Below are 20427 nucleotides of genomic sequence, written 5' to 3'. Positions count from 1 at the left end.
TCAAGTTTTAGTGAGAGATGAGCAGCAGTGGGAGCATCTTCCTGCCCCGAGAGGCAGCGGCTCTGGGAACTTGGCATCGCGTTTGCGGTCAACGGAAATGGTGTTCTCCAACGCTTGCACGTTGACTCCCATCCAGCTGGTTTCTGAGTTTCCAGTGTGGGAAATGTTAGACGCAGCTCTTATGTGGGAACCGTGCATTAGTCAGGGTTCTCCAGAGAAATGGTACCAATAGTGTGTGTGTGTGTGTGGAGAGAGAGAGAGGATTAAGGAACTGGCTTTTGTGGTTATGAGGCTGGCAAGCCTGAAATCTACGGGGTAAGATGACAGGCTGGGGACTCAAGGAAGGGATGATGTTGTAGCCAGAGTTGGAAGCCAGTCCTGGGACAGAATTCCCACTTGGGAGACCTTGCTCTCTTAAGACTTTCAACTGATTAGATGAGGCCCACCCACATTGCAGAGGAGAATCTGCTTTACTCAAAGGCAGCTAATTGCAAATGTTAGTCACGTCTAAAAAATATTGTCACAGCAACATCTAGACTGGTGTTTGGCCAAACATCAGAGCACTGTGACCTAGTCAAGTAGATACAAAAGACTGACCATTGGGCAGCCCGGTTAAGCGCCATCTTCAGCCCAGGGCGTGACCCGGGATTGAGTCCCATGTCGAGCTCCCTGCATGGACCCTGCTTCTCCCTCTGCCTGTGTCTCTGCCTCTTTCTCTCTCTCTCATGAATAAGTAAAATCTTAAAAAAAAAAAGACTGACCATCACCGGCTGTTACAAGCATTTGCAGGGATGTAGTCAAATGCTACTGTCTCCAGCATGACCGTGGCCTTGGGACTCTGAGCCTGGGCACCGCTGAGCTGCAGGTGTGGACGTACTTGGGAGGTTGGAGGGCATGTGGCTTATTTGGAACCTGTGAGGCTGCCTCTGGCGGGCTTTGCTGTAGGCGTCTGGAGGGGAATCCAGCAGCAGGAGAGGGGAAAACCCTTCTTTCCCCAGCCAGCTCTTTCCTGAGAAGCCACAGGAGTGGGGTAACATCCAGAGGCGGCTTCACCTCTCGCCGGTGAATTCACCTGCAGGAGTTTTAAGTTGAAAGCGAATGTACGGATGGATGTCCGTAGGGGTGGCGGGGGCTGCTGGTTGAGAGACGGGGCTGACTGTTCTTGTTTCCTTAGTGGATCTACATTTTCTGTTTTCTTCCCAACACAACACAAAGATAATAACAGGTAATAATAATTCCGTGCAAACACAACTCTGGTGCTATGGGCCTCGGGGGCACGTTTAAAGGTCACTTGGCTGGCCCGTGTGCCGGATGCCAGGTATCTGGGGACCAGAAAGCAGGCGCACAGGAATCTTATGGTGCCTTTGGGGTGAGTTATCACAGGGCCGCCTGAGAAGTGGGCTCTTCCTCGCCGTGCTCTGAGACAGAAATCGTGGCTTGCTGTATCGCTGCGGTGAAGGAACACTGGCCCGGGGTTGGCTTGGGGCCTGATGCACAGGGGACAGCCTGGGAGGCTGTGTATTTCCCCAGCCACCTGCCGGGAGCCGAGCGGACCAGCCCTGGACCCCAGTGCATAGGACGCTAGGTCCTGGCTCACTTTAAACCATGGAAGATCCTCGGGGGATCCGTGCATTCACCTCCTCATGGAGATTTTTCTCTTTTCCCTAATAAAGAAGATTGCTGGGGAATAAAAGTCTGGGGAAATTTCAACTTTTTAAAAATTAAGTTAATTTTTTTTAAGAGAGAGAGTGAGTGCAGAGGGGTAGAGAAAGAGAGAGAGAGAGAGAGAGAGAGAGAGCATCCTAAGCAGGCTCCACACTCAGCACAGAGCCCGATACAGGGCTCCATCTCCCGACCCTGAGATCACGACCTGAGCTAAAAATAGGAATCAGATGCTTAGCCAGCTGAGCCACCCGGTTGTCCCCACTCGGGAGAAATTTTAAATGCTGACTCTAATATCCATCTGGAGTCATAATCAAACCACTGACTTCTCCTGCTCTTGGTTAGAAGCAGGTGAGCCCCAGGGTCACGGGTCCCTGGCCTGTCTCTATTCAGCTTCCAGGGAAGGTGTCTCACGAATGACCATCTCCTAGAAAAAGGGACTCAGGAGAATTCTTTCTTTCAAGATTTTATTTATTTATCTGACACAGAGAGAGCGACACCACAAGCAAGAGGAGTGGCAGGCAGAGGGCGAGGCAGGGAGCCCGACGTGGGATCATACCTGAGTTGAAGGCAGGGGTCTGACCGACTGAGCCGCCCGGGTGCCCCAGGAGAAGCCTTTCAAATAGTGCAATTTACAGGTAGTGTGGGGGGAATGAACTACGAAAACGATCCCCCCTCACTTGATGCCACGGGAGCCAGAGCACAGCTGTCGGCGTGGGCGCCCCGTATCTCCTGAGGACGCGGGCACCTGCCTCCCAGCAAAGCACGGTGGATTCAGGTCCTAGCTCGAGTGACGGCCTGCATGGGGAGCAGCCCGGCAAGGGTCCCACTCGGAGGTGGCAGGAAACCCTCCCCCTGGCCAGCCCTTGGGGACACAGGCTGACTCTCGTCTCTGCCGCCTGCGTGATTCCCAGGGAAGCCCTCCCCGTGCGCCAGCACCCTCCTCCCCCCGCCGGGGATGCAGCCTCGGGGTCCTGTCTGGAGCGTGAGCAGTAGCGGGAGCCCTGGAAGGCCAGCCAGGGGTGCGCGGTTCGGGGGGGCACCCTGAACCTGCCAGCGTGCCGCCACGGGAGCCTGCCCCGTCTGTCTGCGGAATGCTTGGCTGCCTGGATTTGGGACCCACCTCAGTTATCCGGGGCCCTGCCTCGGGGAGATGGTCACTCACGTCCGCAGCCCCGTGAACGGGCAGTCTGGCTGCTGCGTGTCCGTGCCGGGTGCTGCCCTGGGCCCCAGGTAGGCCATTGCAGGCTAGTCCGGCGCTTGGGCCACCAAGTTACTACCTGGCGAGGCCCCATGCACGTCGTACCCGAAGCTCTCCACTGTGTCAGTGCTGGCCGGGCCCCGGGGCATCATGTCTGGTCACGGCCACAGGTGCTCGCCTACCCCCTCCCAGTCTCTCTTCCCTGAACTGGTGGAACTGGGGGTTTACTGCACAAAACAGGTGCTCTGGCCTCGAGTGGGGCAGTGGGTGATGAGTCTGCACCAGGTGAAGTAAGGATAGCCGTGGGGTGGGGGTTTCCGTGAAGACGGGGGTCGGGAGGGCAAGGGGCAGTGTGGCAGGGCCACTGGACGGGACGGGGAGGGTGGCCTGTCGCCTGGGCCCCTGCGGCACTCCGGTGAAGCATGTGACTGCGCCCGGGGCTCCCTGAGACGCTGGGGAGGCGGCCGCTGGCCTGCGAGTGTCGCCTCGAGCTCCCTTTCGGGGTCTGGATGGTGGTGGTAATTGGGGGGGGAGTCCGCTCTGTCAGCGGATCATAATAGGTTTCCCAACTTAGCTACAGGGGGTTGAATGGTGGCTCCCCAAGCTCTCATTCCAGAGCCTGGAACCTGGGAAGGTGATTTTATTTGCAAAAAGGGTCTTTGTACACGTCCGGAGGGTGAAGATGTCTGATGAGATTACCCCGGATAACTGAGGTGGGTCCCAAACCCAGGGATGAGCATCCTTGTAAGAGAAGGACAGAGGGAGATGTGACGCGGACACAGTGGGTCCTGTGAGGACGGGGCCACAACGTGGGATGACGCAGCCACAGGCTCAGGATGTGGGATGTTGCAGCCACAGGCTCAGGACGGCGGGGGCCCCCGAGGCTCGGGCAGGCGGAGAAGGGAGTCTCTCCGAGAGCAGCTGCAGGGAGCAGGGCCTGCCCACATGCCGATCCCAGACTTCCGGCCTCCACCCTGAGACGGTCCGTTGCTGGCGGGTGAGAATTTGTTAGGAGCAGCCCCGGGGCCCCTCGAGGTCCAGGCTGGCTGCCACCCCCTGTTCCAGGATGCAATGCATCCCGGTTGCCAAGACGGTGCGCGCTGGCGTGGGTGCCGCACCTCTCCCAGCACAAGCCGGGGATGGAGTGCAGGGGTGGAGGGCTATGGAGTGGGCAGGGCGGCTGGGTGGGGGGCCGTGGGGGGGGGCCGGACTGGAGGAAGCTGGTGTGCTCCTCTCGCCCTGCCAGCAGCTGCCTGGGGACGGCCCCTTGCAGAAGCCGGGACAAGGGCCCAGGCCGGGAGTCGGCAACCTTGTCCCATACGGGGTCAGATGGTAACGACCCAACTCTGTTGTTGTAGCACAAAAGCATCACAGACAAGGAAGCACAGAGATGTGGCCCGATCCATGGACTCAGGCCTGGGCCATGGGGCAGGTGTCCTTGGGAGGACGCAGGGGCAACGGGGACTTTGGAGAAAGGAGGTGGGGCTGGCCTGCCTTGGGAGCAGCCCCCCCAAAACTGTCAGGCCTGGTGGCCCCCAGGCTCGGGGGACGGGTCTTCTCAAGCTTCCCAGGGGCTTGTTTGGAAGGCAAGGGGTCTGGGCAGTGGGGCTCACGGTGACCCTCCTGCCCCCCACAACGGCAGCCCAAGCAGCCAGTGCTCCCTGAGGACGCTGTCACAAGTCACGACGAAGGTGTCCATGGAGCAATGGCCCACGGTTCCCGAGAGCACAGACGGCACTGATGCACCGTGACACAGGCATAGACCCAGCTCCTGGGTTTATCAAGACACGGGCAGATGTGTCGCACGAGCAACGAGACCCAGACATCGTGGAAAAGAACCGAGTGGAAGTGTTTGGCCTAAAGATACACTCCAAATAGCCACGTTCTCCTGACAGGAGGTGGGGGCGAAGGCGAGCGAGCCGTGGCCGGAGCCCCTGGAAGGCTGGAGGGGACACTAGAGGGCACAGCAAGCAACTGGGGCGTGAGACCAAGTTCAGCTGGAAGGTGACTCTGAGCCCCAGAGGCGGTGGTGGTGGCTGCTCTCTGGGGTGGAATCGGCCACACGTCCAGGGGCCCGAGGCCTTGGGGCGAGATGGGGATGGAGAAGGAGCTCCAGAGTGGGGGGCTGGGCCGGCGGGACCAGGGCAGGGGCGGGGAAGGACCCCCCCCAGCCTCCCGCACTGTCGGGTCTCGGTGCGGGGCCGCTGAGGGAGTGAAGGCACGTGTCCGAAGGTGCCGATGACAGCTCATATGCCCCTCGAGGCCACCCTGACAGGGGACACCCGGCTGCTGGGAGTTTGAGCTTCTCGGAGCTCAGATCAGCCAGAGAGGAGCCTGGCTAGTGAGGTTCTGGGACACGAGCAGGTAAACTGGGGACCCACTGTCAACCCTCGGGGACACACCCAGGGCCAGCAGACTCACTGCTCGGACTCCTGTGAACTCGCACCGACTTTAAGGTACTCTGTGAACAGGGAGGGGCGCGCCAACAAAGAAACGGATCCCCTTTCGTCTGTAGGACGCCTTCCATCACTCGGCTTTGGGTCAGGAGCCAGGTGGCCGCCCGGAGCAGGGGTGTCAGACCTGTCTCTTCTACACACCCCGGCAGCCCCGGCAGCCGGATCCACCCAGAAGCTGGTTCCCGAAGCCCGTGGGCCAGCCCGGTGGCGGCTGCACCTGGGGCTCGGTGGAGGTGCAAGGCTCGGGGTCCTGGGTGGGCGCGGGGAGGGGGGGTGCATGGAGCTGTGCCCGCAGTCAGCTCTCGCTCCAGGGGGACGCTGCCTCGCACCCAGGGCTCCGTGTCCTCGTCCACAAAATAGGCTTAAATTCAAGCCAAGATTGCACACAGGAGTCCCCGTGGGGCGGGTCACAATGTGCAGCCGGGGGGAGGGGCGTGTGCAATTACAATTACCATGTTCCGAGGCAGCCCCCCCCCCAGGGTCCCCGTGGGCTCCCCTTAGAACCGGATGAGCCACCCAGTCACCCAGAGGCAACCCTGACTCCCAGGCTGCCCCAGGTGGAGGAGGACTCGGCCCCTCCAGAGCTGACGGCAGGTGGCTAGCGGGCATCCCTAGTTGGTCCTGGCCTCTCGGTCCCACAGGCTGGCCCCTGCACGAGTGACAGCGCCAGGCTGGAACCCACCCTGCTGCCCGCCTCCCCAGCAGGTCCTCTGCCCCCCCGACATGGATCCGAGGCTCCCCTGCTGCCTTGTGCGTGCTGTGTCCTGGACCGCAGCGGGGTTGCCCCCGGTCTGTGAATCCCAGGTGGCCTCTCAGAACGGGGGGCAGAAGGGGGCGGGGAGGTCGGCTGGTCAGGGGTTCCGTCGCCCGCCTCGATGTGCAGTTGCCCGGTCCGACAGCGCACGCGCACTCACGGGGACACGCACGCCTGCCCCGCTCCCACCCAGGCTGGAGCACACGGCAGGTGCTGCGCGGGGTCAGCCCCGCTCTGGCCAGGCCAGCTCGGAAACGGACAAAAGATCAGGCTGGAGCATTCTTCTCCGTGGCCTTCAATACGTGCGTGGAACGCCGTCGTACAGGAAAGCCACGTCAGCCTCGGCGTTTCTCAGGGATCGGGCAGGCCGGCAGGGGCGGTGGCCGAGGGCGTCAGGGAGCAGGGGTGGGGGGTAGCGGCGGGTCTGGAGTGCTGTCACCTCGCAGGAGGCTCGCTTTCGGACGGGGCTCCGTCTTGTCCCGTGTCCCCCGGACTGTGCGCAGCACGACGTGCAGGGCGGGTGGAGGAGCACGAGCTGAGGTGCAGGGAGACGGGAGGCGGGCCCGGGTGGCTCCGTCGGGCCCCTTCAGGGCTGCTGGGTCATCACAGGCTTCTGCGGGACACACACACGCACACACACAGTTGTGTGCACTGGCCACTCCCTCATCAGAGGGTGCACGGACGAGAGTGAGAATTTCAGGCTCTGAAGCGCGGGGAGGGATATTCTAATCGGAAAGCCCGTCAGTTCTCAAGTCCCCGCTGGCAACTTCCTCCGGGACAGTCATCAGCCCTGGGTGGGGACGGCGGAGCTCCGGCCACGGTCGTGCCACCGCCGTCAGTTAAGGTGGGGCCTGCGGGCACCTCTATCCTCTCGTCTCCCCCCACGTGCATCCCCTTGTCGGGGCACCTGTTCCCTCCCTGGGTGTCCGTGGGCTGTCCCCTCCCCAGGTGACCTCCCCATCCACGGGCTGTCCCCTCCCCAGTGTCCTCCTTGTCTGTGGGTTGTCCCTCCCTGGGTGTCCTCCCTGCCCATGGACTGTCCCCTCCCGGGGTGTCCTCTGCCCCAAGCCAAGACCCACCCCAGGATGAGCAGTGGCCCCTGCCACTGGTACATTCTGGTACCTTTAAGAAATGTTTTCAATTTTCCTTTAAATCTTTGGCCGATTTTACCTGTTAGTGCTCCCCCGGTCTGTGCTCTGGGGTCTTTTTTTTTTTAATAAATTTATTTTTTATTGGTGTTCAATTTGCCAACATACAGAATAACACCCAGTGCTCATCCCGTCAAGTGCTCGCCTCAGTGCCCGTCACCCACTCACCCCCACCCCCCATGTGCTCTGGGGTCCTAACGTCACCGTCACCACGTAAACCCGCCAGGCCACCGAGGTGCCCGCGCCTCAGGAAGCAAGAGGAAAGCTTACTGCGAAGCTGTGGGCGGCCACCCCCTTCCTGCTGTTGGGGTTCCTCTGCGTCAGGGATCCGCGGTACACCGACGCCGACGGCCGAGCAGAGTCGGCGGCTCTACCTTCGGGGGCAGGGAAGCGGTTAGGGACGTGCGCACCCCGTGGGCTCCACTGTTCTCCGCGGCCTGGGAGCGAGCCTCACGGTCCCGTCGGAAAGGCTCCCTCCGGCAAAACAGCAAGCGCCGTTGCCTTTCCTTTACTCTGTGACGTGCCGTGGGCCGCGGGGCCTGGGGGCGCTGCCCTCAGCACAGAGGGGGCCCCCCCCCAAGGGCCCTCGCTCTCACATCCTAGCCAACCGCTTGTGGCCACAGCGAGTGGATCCCGGGGGAGGGCGGCCAGCGGCCTTGTCTGCCTGCCTGAGGCCCCGCACCTGCTCCCTGGGGGGGTGCTGGGCCCGTCTCCCCCTCCCAGTCCCGGGCTCCGTGACATCGTGGCGGTGGCTGCAAATCCACCAGGTGCAGGTGTTCATGCCACGGAAGCCACCAAGTAGGGCTGCGTGACGCATCTTGCCAGGGGAGCTGAGGAGCTCCGTTCCGGGCAGGGCACGCGGGGCCAGGATCTGCCACCTGTTCCTGCTCCGGGACCCAACCCTACTGAGGGGACTGCCGATCCAGCGATCCCGGGGTGGGGAGGGAGGACACCCCTGGCCCTCCCCACCTGTCCCTGGGGGTGGTGGGCCTGGGGACGCGGGATGAGAAGCCACTCCGTGGAGGCGGGTCATGGTGGCAGGAAAGGCGGGTGCAGGCCACCAGCCTCCGTGGGAAAGCCCGCCAGCTCTGGGGGGGCCTGGGGAGGTGATGTATCCAGGCCCGGGACCGGGTGAGCGGCCTCTGAGGGCAAGGGGCTCACCCCTGTCCTCCTGCTGTGAGCGGGAGCCTTCACTTGGGTTTCAGCCACATAGGCCTCCCGGAAGCTCCCCAAGTGCCAGTGTGTGCGCTCCAGAAACCTCCTGGCCACCCCGTGGCAGCTGGCCCCACTGGCAAAGTCCATCCCCTGGCTGGTGGCCCTGGGTCGCGGGTTCCCCTCAATGGGCCTCAGGACCAGCTCTGTCTCTGGGCTGACCTCTCGGGGTACAGGGAGCTCAGGGGTGCAGAGAGGGAGCTGGTAGGGAGGGGAGCTGGGTGCACACCGGGGTGTGCAAAGACGTGCCCTGAGGAGGTGGAGGAAAACATTCTGGAAGTGGTGGGGAACCTCTGAGGGGGGACACTGCACCCGGCCGTCGGGGAAGGGATCGAGAAGAGCTCTGGGCAGGAGGCCCGGCCCAGGCAAAGGTACGGAAGTGCGTGTTTGCACAGAGCTCTGAGTCCCCAGGGGCCTGCAAGGTGTGTGCCGTCCACCCAGGGCCCTGCGTGGGGCAGGAAGTGAGCGTCTGGAGGGCTGTGCTAAGAAATCCTACTCATTCTGCAGGCAGGCGGGGGCCAACGATTGTTCAGGAGCAGAGGAGGGACACAGAGCTGTGCCGGGGCCCTGGCTGTCACGATGGGTGGTGAGGACAGAGCTCCGACGCAGGGATGACGGGACACGCCACCGGGGCTTAGAGGGCTGACGGAGCAGCGGGGGGACCGGGCCCTGACCTAGGAAGGGGGCTGCTTCCCTCTGGTGACCCGCTGCCGGGCTGCGAGGGGATCCACGCACGAGCACACGGCTCCCCGCCGGCCCGGCTGTGCACCGTGCACGAGGCAGCCAGGCCTTCCAGCCTTTCTGCCCGGAACAAGGTCCGTGTCCTTGTCACACGGAGACACAGAGGGACACTAGGTCACGTTCTGTGCTTCGCATGAGAAGGTGGGGAGCTGCGTACCGCATTAGACCAGCTTACGGCGCAGGGTGTGGAAAACCCTGCGGGGACGAGGGGAGCCGCTCCCTCTTACCTTGGCTTTTCGGAGAATTACTGAACTTCCTTCTGAGGAGATAGGGCGCAGTCACCTAGAAGAAAGAAGTCTCTGGGCTTCACGACATTGCTGCAATTCTGGGGCCCCTGGGTTGAGCCAGTGGTTGAGCATCTGCCTTCAGCTCAGGGCATGACCCCGGGGTCCCGGGATGGAGTCCCCCATCGGGCTCCCTGCAGGGAGCCTGCTCCTCCCTCTGCCTGTGTCTCTGCCTCTCTCTGTGTCTCTCATGAATAAATAAATAAAATCTTTAAAAAAAAATTGCTGTAATTCTTAGCCACACTGGGAGCTAACCCGGGACTTCCCGGGGTTCTTCCGGACTCTAGTGAACCAGGTCAGCTGTCTGTCCTTTGGCAGTATGTGAATATTGGTCAATGTTAAAATATGTGGTATCAGTGAAAGAAGCGCCCAGTGCCAGAGCATAAAGGAGGTGCTTCCGTTTGTCCCCCGTGGGTGGGAGGCACGGACAGCACGCTCTCAGCCCCGCAGACCTGGGGGTGTCACCACCCGCGTGGTGACGTGGACGACCTGCGTGTCCTCTCTGAACTCATCTGGAAAATGGGCCAGTAGCCCCTTCTCGGGGATACTGGACGACCGCCCGCTCCTCGCACGTCCCCGGCTCTCGTGGCTGAGGCCCCTTCGCTCTCACTGTCCCGTGGACTGCCTCCCTGTGACGACGCGGATCGTCTGCTCCCTGTTTTGCCTCTTCGGGCAGGAGCAGGTGGCCTGGAATTCCCCTGGAAAGTGCCCAGCGTCTCCCTGGGGTCCTGCCGGGCGTGTTTTGTGGGCTGCACCCGGGGACCTGATGCAGAGGCCTCCAGGGCTGGGGCTCCCCGAGCAGGTCAGAAGCACCACGGCCCCGGGAGCAGGGCGGGAGGTCGGGGCCTGGGCACCGGGGCCAGGGTGCCGGGGCCGACATCCCTCCATCACGCGTGGCCTGCGTGATCTCCATCAAGTAAGTCCAGCTCCCCGAGCCCCGGTTTGCTCATGGGGGCCACAGGGTTAATCCCAACGCTCACTCGCCAGGTTTGTCAGCCCCAAATGGAAGGAGGGGAAAAACACTGTTTACACTGTAGAGAGCTGCCCAGCGTCACTGCACGATGAACAGGAGTGACCAGGGTTCGCTGTGGCTCCGAAGGGGCACAAGGCAGCAGGCAGGACGGGGAAGAGATGCTGCTCTTCCTGGGGCATGGGGGTGGTACCCCTGACGCCTCGGAGACCAGGCTCCCTCCCGGGCCGGCACCTCCTCTGCACGCAGGGATGGGGCCGCCGTCTCAGACCCACCCCCGTCCCGGTGCCCCTGCAGGCACGCTGGCTCCTCATGCCCACGCGGCCACAGCTGACACCTGCACCTCCCGGGGGCCGACCCCAGGCCGCTGGAGCCCGCCTGCCTGTGCAGGGCCACCGGGGAGAGCCCGGAGTGAGGTGGTCTGTGACTGACGGGCGAGGAGGGGTCGTGCGGCCTCCCACCCCCATGCTGAACCACTCCCGCTGCCTTACCCAGAGCCAAAGACACCGTGCGTGGGGTTTGCCAAGGCTGAGGCCGAGGCCTCTGCCCACCGTCCTGCCTCCCCAGCTGGGTTTTCCTGGATTTCCCCAACACGATGATGCCAGCCCCGTCTCAGCGCACGCCTCTGGGGACGCCCTGGGGTCCCCTGCGGGGCTGGCCGAGCTTACACAGGGCACATTTCAGCCCCACCGCTCCCGGGACTCGTCACGCTTCTGGAAGAGCTGCGCCAGCCTTCCTCTTGGAATGACACGTACCTCGTCCGAAGGCTCTGCATTCGGATCCTTAGGCCTCTGGTCGTAACTCCCAGCAAGTCGGGGAAGAAATATCTGGAGGACAAGGAGGAAGCCTGTACCTGCTTGCTGCTTGTCCAACCCCGTCACAGGTGGGCCCGCGGGACAGAAGGACGGCCGTCCTCCCAGAACACTGGCCCCGCCGTGTATCCCCTGCGGCTGGACCTCCGGGGGCTCTCCTGGGACCACCCTCTGTTTGCCTGCCAGGCTACCCCACCGGCATGACCTGCCTGGGGACCCCAGCCCGAATCTGGGGAGACAGGTACTGGCCCCAGACCCGCCCCCGACCTGCTCTTCCTGTCGCGCCCAGCTCTGACGGCACGTGCAGGACGCCACCCTTCAGGCTGCTTCTTTTGGACTTGAGGCCGTGTGCATGCGTCCCAAGTTCTCACAGGAAAGGCCAAGCTCGCCTTAAAAAGCATTTCTTCAGCCAGAACTCCGGCGGGGCACAGCTCCCGGGCCGGCCATGGGTTGGCGGGGCAGGCGGCGGCCTCTTGGTTCCAGGCCCACCGGGTGGGCCTGCGCTCTGGCCGGTCTCCGGGCACAAAGCCCCCGCGCTGGGCGCCCGCACTCACCGGGAGGTTGGACTTCCTCCGGGGCTTCCCCGAGGGCTTCACCGTGAGCCCCGCAGCCTGCAAGGCCGCAATCTTGGACTTGATGTTGGACACCTGGCAGAAAGAGGGACAGACAGGCGGACCTCATTCAGATGTGCCGACCCAGCCGCCGATTCGCCTGCATTGTTACGGTTCCCTTAAGACGGGGGTCCCAGCGGATGCGCTTCCAGGGAGCCCGTTGTCACACGTGGCTGCCGGGGAGGGGGCTGCTGCAGGTCGCCCCAGGTGGGAGGGAGGGGGGCCCTGCACACTTTCTGGCCCATTAGGAATTCTGGTTCCCACCAGGGATGGAAGGAGGGGCAGCGACTGGGGTCGGCATCGCTGTAGCTCTAAGGGACAGGGCTACACTTGACGGGCAAAGACTTGGTCGGCGTCTGCCTCTGGCATTACTTTTTTATTTTATTATTTTATTTTATTTTATTTTATTTTATTTTATTTTATTTTATTTTATTTATTTTATATTTTATTATTTTATTTTATTTTATTTTATTATTATTTTTTCTGGCATCATTTTAAATGGGCCCCCACCCCCGACTCCCATGGCAGCCAGAGGAAACTTCTAGAAACAGAAACAAGGCCCCCTGTTCTGCTCCCTCCAATGGCTCCCCACCCTCCTCTCGGACCTGCCTCCCACCCTCTCCCCCCTCACACCCTCTGCCCCTGGCTCAGGGTTTCACTGCTTGTTCCCGAACATGCCAAGTTCAAGACCACCCCAGGACCTTTGCACATGTGTGTTGCCTTCTTCCTGTCCTATCCCTTCCTGGGCAGCCCACCTGGGGGCTCCACTGAGCCACCCTCACTTCCTGTCTGCACAGCTCTCTTTAAGAACCGAGCTCCTTGGCTGTCAGGCTGGCTTGTCCCCCCCTGATGAGTGTGCTCGGTGCACAGCTCAGGTGACGTGCTCCTCACTCCTTGTGGGCACTTGCTTAGGAGCAGAAGCGAGAATGGGCCGTGGGTGCTGGCTCCCCTTGCAGCCTGAGGGGCAGACCCTCTCTTCTCCACGGGTCCCCAGGGGGGAGCAGTCCCCAGTCACCTAGGCTGTCCCCGAGGGGCCCTGGCTCCGTCCTTGACCTCTGTAGACTACGGACACAACGCTCACCGGAACTCAGGTCCTGGGCCCACGCTTGGGCTCCCAGGGTGACCCTCGGGTCAGAGTCTGGTCCTGAGCCCCCCCACCCCCGGGGGCTGTCCTGAAACCTGAGCCTGCTTCTGGAGAAGCCCCCGCGTCCTGAGACTGGGCAGGGCACGCGTCAGCATCATGCCCGCGGGGCTGAACACCCTGCCCGCCTGCCTCTCACCGAGGCTGCAGGCGGGCGGGCATTTCCAAGCTCCTGTTCCGGAGCTGCGGGTGGACTGTCCACGGCCGCCACTCCTCCTCCCGGGAGCCCCTGCCCCTGGGGCTGGTGCTACCTCGCTCTCCACCTGCTGGACCTCACAGGCCGTCAGGGCCACTCTGTCCTCCAGCTGCAGCAGCTCCTCGTCTGTGGTCCTGCCGGGCTGCACGAGGTCCTGAGGGCCCCAGGGGGTCGTGTCCCGTCCGTGCGTTTGGCCTGCAGCCGCGCACACCTGGGACAGGGAAGCATGGAACGTGACCACCTGCAGGAGACACGGCAAGGCCTCCCCAAGACGGGCCCATCCCAGAGACACCCCTTCCTGTGGGCCCGGGGGGCTGGGCACTCGCTGCCGCTCTTGTGGGGGCCCAGGGCCCACCGGGGGTGGGCTGCCTGCCTGGGGGGGGGCACGGGTGGGGGCAGCGGCTTCGTCACAACCTCTGGACGCCTGGCCCCACCTCTGCCCAGGTCCCGCTGAGCCCACCGGGGCGCCTCACCTCCGGGGCTGCCCCGGGGAGGTCCTGCGAGGAGGGGCTCCTGGCCAGGTCTGACCCTTCCTCCTCGCTCCCCGCCTCCTCGGACGAGGCGTCCTGGTCACTGACGCGGCAGGTCAGCTCCTCCAGCTTCCTCCTGAGGGTCTCCTCTTCTCTGTCGGCGTCGGTGGGCTCGCGGCCGGCGAGACACTGCAGCGGGCAAGGAGATCCGCGTTCAGCGGGTCATCCGTGGGCACCGGGCCGCAGGGGGGCTCTGGGAGGGGTCCGCGGCCACTGCCCAGAGGAGCTGGCCCGAAGAGCTCGTGCTGGGCCAGTCCCGGGCTCAGGAGCCAGGCTCTGCAGGGGTGGCGGCGGGGGCACACCTGCCGATCCTGACGCCACCCAGGCCAAGGCCCACCCACGGTGAGCGAGACACTGAGCGCTCCTTCGTGGACACTTCCACCACCAACAGTTCTTCCCTCTGACCCCAGATGGGGTCCCCGAGCCGAGGGAGTGCCCCCCGCCGTCAGCAGCCCAGCTCTGCACAAGCACCAGATTCCCAAGCAGTGGCAGGAAAGCCGAGGCCACCACGGGTCACGTGACCTGGGGCGGGCGGCCCTGAAGCCCATTTTGATGCCCGAGAGTTCTGGAACACCAAGTGAAAGCTGGGAGTGGGACCAGAAGAGAGGGCGGGGGCGGGAGGTGACAGCGACGCCGAAGCTGACGGGCGTCGGACGCGTCATTACCCCCGGGCAGCCGCTGTCACCGGCGCTCCTGACGGGCACAGGAAGGCGCGGATCGATCGTGCCAGGCTGCTCGAACTACGAGTCGTTAGCTGGCCGCGGCCTTGGGTCACCGTGGGCCTGGAGGCACCAGGTAACAGCCTCCCAGTGACTGGAAGTACCACTTCCTCTTCCCCTGAGTCACCGGAGTCCACGGCGCCCAGATCGGGACCCAGAAAAATCGATGCCTCCGTTCTGCTTCCAAGCACAGCAGAGGCGTCTTTCCTGCCATTACGTCCTCTGTGGCTCGCTTGTTTTCAAAGGGAAATGGCACTTGGGGAGCGGGGAGATGTTCCTGCTTTGTTCGGCAGGTAATTAGCTCGATCCTCACGCACCCAGGGCTCCGAGGGGGCGAATCTGCCCCAAGAAGAACGGAGAGCCGGGAAACGTCAACACGAGGGGCTCGGCTGCGGGTCATCGGCCCCCCCCCGGCCGCGGGTCATTGAGCCCCCTCTCTGGCTGACGGTGATCAAGCCTCCCCCTGACCCTGGCTGAGGGTCATCGAGTCCCCCCCCCCAGCTGTGGGTCATCGAGCCCCCCCTCTGGCTGCGGGTCATCGAGGCCCCCCCCTCTGGCTGTGGGTCATTGGGTCCCCCTCTGGCTGTGGGTCGAGCCACCCCCTGGTTGCAGGTCATCGGGTCCCCCCCCCCGGTTATGGGTCATTGTCCCCTCCCCCGGATGTGGGTCATTGAGCCTCCCCCACCTCTGGCTGTGGGTCATCGAGCCCCCTTCTGGCTGTGGGTCGAGCAGCCCCCCTGGTTGCAGGTCATCGGGTTCCCCCCCGGTTATGGGTCATTGTCCCCCCCCGGATGTGGGTCATTGAGCCTCCCCCACCTCTGGCTGCGGGCCATCGAGCCCCCCTCTGGGTGCAGGTCATCCATCCAGCCCCCTCTCTGGCTGCGGGTCATCAAGCCCCGTCCCCCTCCTGCCGGTCATCAGCCCCTCGCCCAGCTGTGGGTCATCAAGCCCCCCTCTGTCTGAGGGTCATCGAGCCCCCCTCTGGCTACCCGGGGAGTCCAGAGGCAGCGATGGATACCGGGCGGGGGGAGGCTCACCAACCGCCTCTGCACGTGCAGGACACGTGGCTGTCACTGCAGACCCCAGCCAGCGCCCGGCACTGTCCCTGTCAAATGTCCTCTCGAGCATGGAAAGGAAAGAAAAGCATCCCAGGACAAGGAGCTGGAGAGCTCTCATCTGGGGTTGGAGGAGAGGCAGGAGCCAGGGGCAGGCAGGGAGCCACAGAGAAGGGAGAGGGCGGTGGGCAGCAGCCCGGGCATGAGCTGCGGGTCCAGTGCTGCCCTGAGCCAGGCCCTGGCAGCTCTGGGCGCTCCGAGGAGGAGGCAGGAGGGCCCCAGGGCGGCGCGGACACGGTAAATACACCACCACCCTGGTTTTCCATCTGGTATCAAGGCACTGCCCCTCCCACCCCAAGCAGAACGCCTGCTTCTCAGGTCCTCGTGAGCGACCTCCACGAAGCTGGTGGCCCTGTCCTTTCTGCCCAAAGCGGCAACCACCTCGGCACTGGCGCCTGCCCCGTGTGAGCTCCGACTGTGAGCCTTCCCACCTTACTTAGACACACGCCGACAGAAAACCGGGCATGAGCTCCTGGTGCTTTCAGCTTGCGTGCAACCAAACCAAAATTTACCATTTTTAAATTGGGAACAGACCTAGGCCGTGGATTGAAATGAACCACCATAACCTGGCACGGGTGAGGCTTCCGTGGGGAAACCGAGTCAGCGTCTGCAGGCTGAGCACAGCACCGATGGCCTTGGGGGGGCTTTTGGGAGTGCGGGCCCACGCCCACCACGGGAGGGGGGGCATGCCAGGGCTGGGTTTCCCGGCCTTCTGGAACCCAGCCCCACGGAAGCCCCTTCGCACACATGCTGTGCGGGGCTCTGGTGTGAGCAATTGTAGATGAGCCTCCCCCGAGCAGCCCTCATCCAGGAAGTCCTGACCCTGACTACAAGCGCGGAGCCAGGCAACAGGGAAGAGCGGGACATTCAGACGGGCGCGACACGGCGTCATTCTGGAGAACTCTCATCCCCCTCCCCAGGGTGTGTCTGTCGGTCTGGGTTTAGAAGCCGTCTCTGAGGGTGGGCAGGTGGGGGGGGCTTCCTCCCTTACTCCCGGGGGCCCTCCCCAGGGCCGCTGTAAGAGTCTGCCCTGGTTTTCAATGGTGCACCGGGCGGGCTGCCCGCTTGCCTTTACACAAAGATGCACAGGACACAAGCAAGGTGAGACGTTGGTGGACGTGGAGTCAGAGATGAGAACTGTTTAAGGAGGCTCGAAGGACAGGGGGTACCGGTGGGGCAGGGGCAGCAGGTACTCACAGGGCAGGGGCAGCGGGTACCCTCAGGGCAGGGGCAGTGGGTACCCTCAGGGCAGGGGCAGTGGGTACTCTCAGGGCAGGGGCAGCAGGTACCCTCAGGGCAGGGGCAGCAGGTACCCTTAGGGCAGGGGCAGCAGGTACCCTCAGGGCAGGGGCAGCGGGTACCTGCAGGGCAGGGGCAGCGGGTACCCTTAGGGCAGGGGCAGCAGGTACCCTCAGGGCAGGGGCAGCAGGTACCCTCAGGGCAGGGGCAGTGGGTACTCTCAGGGCAGGGGCAGCAGGTACCCTCAGGGCAGGGGCAGCGGGTACCTGCAGGGCAGGGCAGCGGGTACCCTTAGGGCAGGGGCAGCAGGTACCCTCAGGGCAGGGGCAGCAGGTACCCTCAGGGCAGGGGCAGCGGGTACCCTCAGGGCAGGGGCAGCGGGTACCTGCAGGGCAGGGGCAGCAGGTACCCTTAGGGCAGGGGCAGCGGGTACCCTCAGGGCAGGGGCAGCAGGTACCCTCAGGGCAGGGGCAGTGGGTACTCTCAGGGCAGGGCAGCAGGTACCCTCAGGGCAGGGGCAGCAGGTAGCCTTAGGGCAGGGGCAGCAGGTACCCTCAGGGCAGGGGCAGCAGGTACCCTTAGGGCAGGGGCAGGGGGTACCCTCAGGGCAGGGGCAGCAGGTACCTGCAGAGCAGAGGCAGTGGCTACCCTCAGGGGAGGGGCAGGGGGTACCCTCAGGGCAGGGGCAGCAGGTACCTGCAGAGCAGAGGCAGTGGCTACCCTTGGGGAGGGGCAGGGGGTACCCTCAGGGCAGAGGTAGTGGGTACCCTCAGGGCAGGGGCAGCAGGTACCCTCAGGGCAGGGGCAGGGGGTACCCTCAGGGCAGGGGCAGCAGGTACTCACAGGGCGGGGGCAGCTAGTACCTGCAGGGCTGGATGCCAGGGCACAGGTTTTACTGAATGTTACTAAAGTTGCCACCTCTTAAAGAAATTTTCTGCAAATGGACAATTCTAGTCTTCATCTCCTGTCTTCTGACCGGGGCTCCTCTGCCCACCGTGGCTCTGGCCTGCCCTGGGAGGTCCCTGCCCGGGCCTTACTGCACCTCCACCACCGCCCCAGCCCTCCCGGGGGCCTCACCTCGGTCTGATCAAAGGTCACCTCCCCGTGTAGTGTTTTCCTCACTATTCGGTAAAAGGGGGGGGGTCAGGCCCCAAGAAGCGAGCGCCACCCTGGGTGCAGAACGGTAGACGGCTTTCCCCTGCAGACCTTCTCAGGGCCTTTCCCACCCTGCCGTGCTCAGGGCAAAGGGCGAGCACACCTCCTCCTGCAGGATGCTTCAGGGTGACATGCCAGGAAGGAGAGGCAGCTGTGCCTGCGGGCACGGACTCCGGGCAGGGAGACAGACTGCGGAGCCCAAAGACTCCACAATTCTGTCCTGCTGACGTTTTTCAGCCCAACCAACTTTAGAACAAAAAAACGTACCCCGGTTCCTCAAAAGCCACGCGGGAAGGGCGGGCTCCTCCTGCAAGCCTGCTGCTTGTTTTTGGCAGATCACTTCCTGGGGTCGGGGGAGGATGGAGGTTGGCAGAGCCTGTAACCTGCCCTACGTCGGCTGAGACTCACCCTCAGCCGCCCCTGCCGTCCTCGTGCACGTCCTGGCCCGCGCGGGCACATCCGCTGCTGCTCGGGCTGATGGGGACAGAGCGCTCAGCAAACCTGGGCCCCACTGGGCCACCCCCTGGTCACCGATGGCCCCAGGCAGTGCCGGTGTAGGGCCAGCCAGGCCTGGGGGGGGGTTGTCGGCCCTGCTCCTCTGGGTGGTCTGGGCGCACACAGTGGTACGGGGCGGGCAAGGCCTAGCTCCCTGCAGACAGCCCCTCCCAGCTCCAGCCCCCTGCCGCCCCGCGGGCCCCCTGTCCCCCCGTCTGCCTGTGCAACCGCAGCAAAGCACCACTGCACATTAGCAGCTGCTTCCCGCCCTTTCTGGACACGCTGGATGTTGGTGAGCCCTTCCACCTGACGGCCCAGAGCTCCGTCCCCGTTGGGGAGGCTCCATAGGTGCATCCCCCGGCCCTCCAACACCCCCACCCCATGGGGAGGGTCCCGGGAGGAGCTCTGTGCCACACCTCCGGGTGCAGACAAACGTGCCCGAGACCCGCCTTGGCTGAGCTACATTCAGGCTCCCCCACCCGGAGCAGGGGCTCTCCGCTCGGTGTCCTGCCTCTGGGTTCCTCACTCTCAAACAGCCCCAATCCCACTTCCCCCTCCGTGGCAGTCAGGCCTTACTGGGGTCGGTGCGTCTGTATCCACCTGGTGGTCCTGCTCTCCTCCTAGAAAGCACTGTCGCCTTCCCCCCGGTACCGTGTACTTGCTCAGACCTAAGCCAATTATCTGCAAACGGGACCACGGTTTCAACTCCTTGAAGGGAACCTGGGGCACTCAGAGGAATCTTGTGATTTATTCCCTAAATCGGAGTCTTCAGTGTGAGGGGGTCTCACTAATTTAACAGGTGTTACGTCTTCTAAATTTTCTTAAAACCTGCGTAAAGTCTGCTGAAGGTACAAAGCAGTAGAGCATGTCCTCCTCTTGTAGGTGACCTGAGGATACTTGGTGGAGTGGAGAGTGAATACCGGCATCAAAAGGAGCCAAGCGGTGACACAAGCTAGACTATGACGGACCTCAAAGCACTATTCCTGCGCGCAGGGAGCCGGGCACGGAAGGTCCTGCAGGGGATGCTTCTGTCTACGTGGAAAGCCCGGAAAGGGCAAATCCAGGAGACGAGAGAAGCAGGCTGGTGGCGGCCAGGGCCTGGGGGGAGGGGGCGGGGAGCGACGCTAATGGGAAGTTTCCCTCTGGGGCGATGGCGTTTTGGTGGGACCCTCGTGGTGGCGGCTGCGTGACACTGTGAACGTCCTAAGTGCGAGCGAGCGTCCGCTTCGCAATGGCTAATTTTATATTGTGTGGATTTCACTTCAACGAAACGATGGATATTTTGATGATACCGCAACGCACGTCGGTTTGTGCAAATGTAGGGTTTTAAATTCAATACTTGAGGTATTTTGAAGGCTCTGATTTCTCCACCAGGACTTGATGTTAAGCTAAAAAGGCTCCTCCCCAAGCGGCTGCAAGGAGGAGCTTCCCAGACGCCTTACCTGGCCCCCAGCCTTACCTGGCCCCCGGCCTTACCTGGCCCTTGCGCTTACCTGGCCCTTGCCCTTACCTGGCCCTCGGCCTTACCTGGCTCTCAGCTGGAGTGTGGCCTCCCCGTCGGGGATGCTGAGAGGTGGTGCCCGGAGCCCCGGTGCCCTCGTCTTCGGAGACGGAGATGTCCGCGTCGGCCAGATGCTGGGAGCGGAGGGGCTCCCTCCCGATGGCGTGCGTCCCTTTGGGGTGAGAGTGGGTTCGACTTATTTAGAGCGAAAAGCGGAAAGCCAGTGGACACGCTTTCCCCGATAAAGAAAAAGGAGAGATTACAGCCGCCGAGACGTGCCGGCGGCCCCTGCGGAGGGGGAGCCCAGAGCTTAAGGCAAAGGCGGGTGGAGCTTCAGGCAAGGCGCAGCCTCGGTGGGCTGCAGGGAGACAGCCGTGTGCGCAGGAGGCTCACAGCACCCCAGGGCTGCTGCTCGGGGCAGGCGGACGGGGCCCCCGGGAGCTTCCACGAGCAGAGGTGACTTTAGGAAGTCCTTCCACTCGTCA

General features: G+C 63.2%; 1 protein-coding gene across 2 annotated transcripts in view; it reads right to left on the bottom strand.

The window, feature by feature from the left end:
• Positions 1-3455: 3455 nt before the first annotated feature.
• The window catches only part of MLPH (melanophilin), a 48728-nt gene continuing 31756 nt past the window's right edge, over positions 3456-20427 (bottom strand). The window contains exons 9-16 of one of the 2 annotated variants that reach the window (XM_035721331.2): positions 19969-20114; positions 13662-13847; positions 13244-13429; positions 11795-11887; positions 11184-11255; positions 9402-9456; positions 7492-7595; positions 3456-6686 (exon numbers count right to left, since the gene is read on the bottom strand). In XM_035721331.2, the coding sequence (XP_035577224.2) occupies positions 6660-6686; positions 7492-7595; positions 9402-9456; positions 11184-11255; positions 11795-11887; positions 13244-13429; positions 13662-13847; positions 19969-20114 (869 nt within the window). In that variant the 3' untranslated portion in view covers positions 3456-6659. The remainder of the gene's footprint in view (positions 6687-7491; positions 7596-9401; positions 9457-11183; positions 11256-11794; positions 11888-13243; positions 13430-13661; positions 13848-19968; positions 20115-20427) is intronic. The other variant, XM_025463568.3, reaches the window with a different exon arrangement.

The sequence above is a fragment of the Canis lupus genome, chromosome 25 (assembly GCF_003254725.2).
Source record: "Canis lupus dingo isolate Sandy chromosome 25, ASM325472v2, whole genome shotgun sequence".
Classification (NCBI taxonomy): domain Eukaryota; kingdom Metazoa; phylum Chordata; class Mammalia; order Carnivora; family Canidae; genus Canis; species Canis lupus.
The sequence above is the reverse complement of the archived record's forward strand: the minus strand, read 5'-3'. Positions and strand labels throughout refer to the sequence as shown.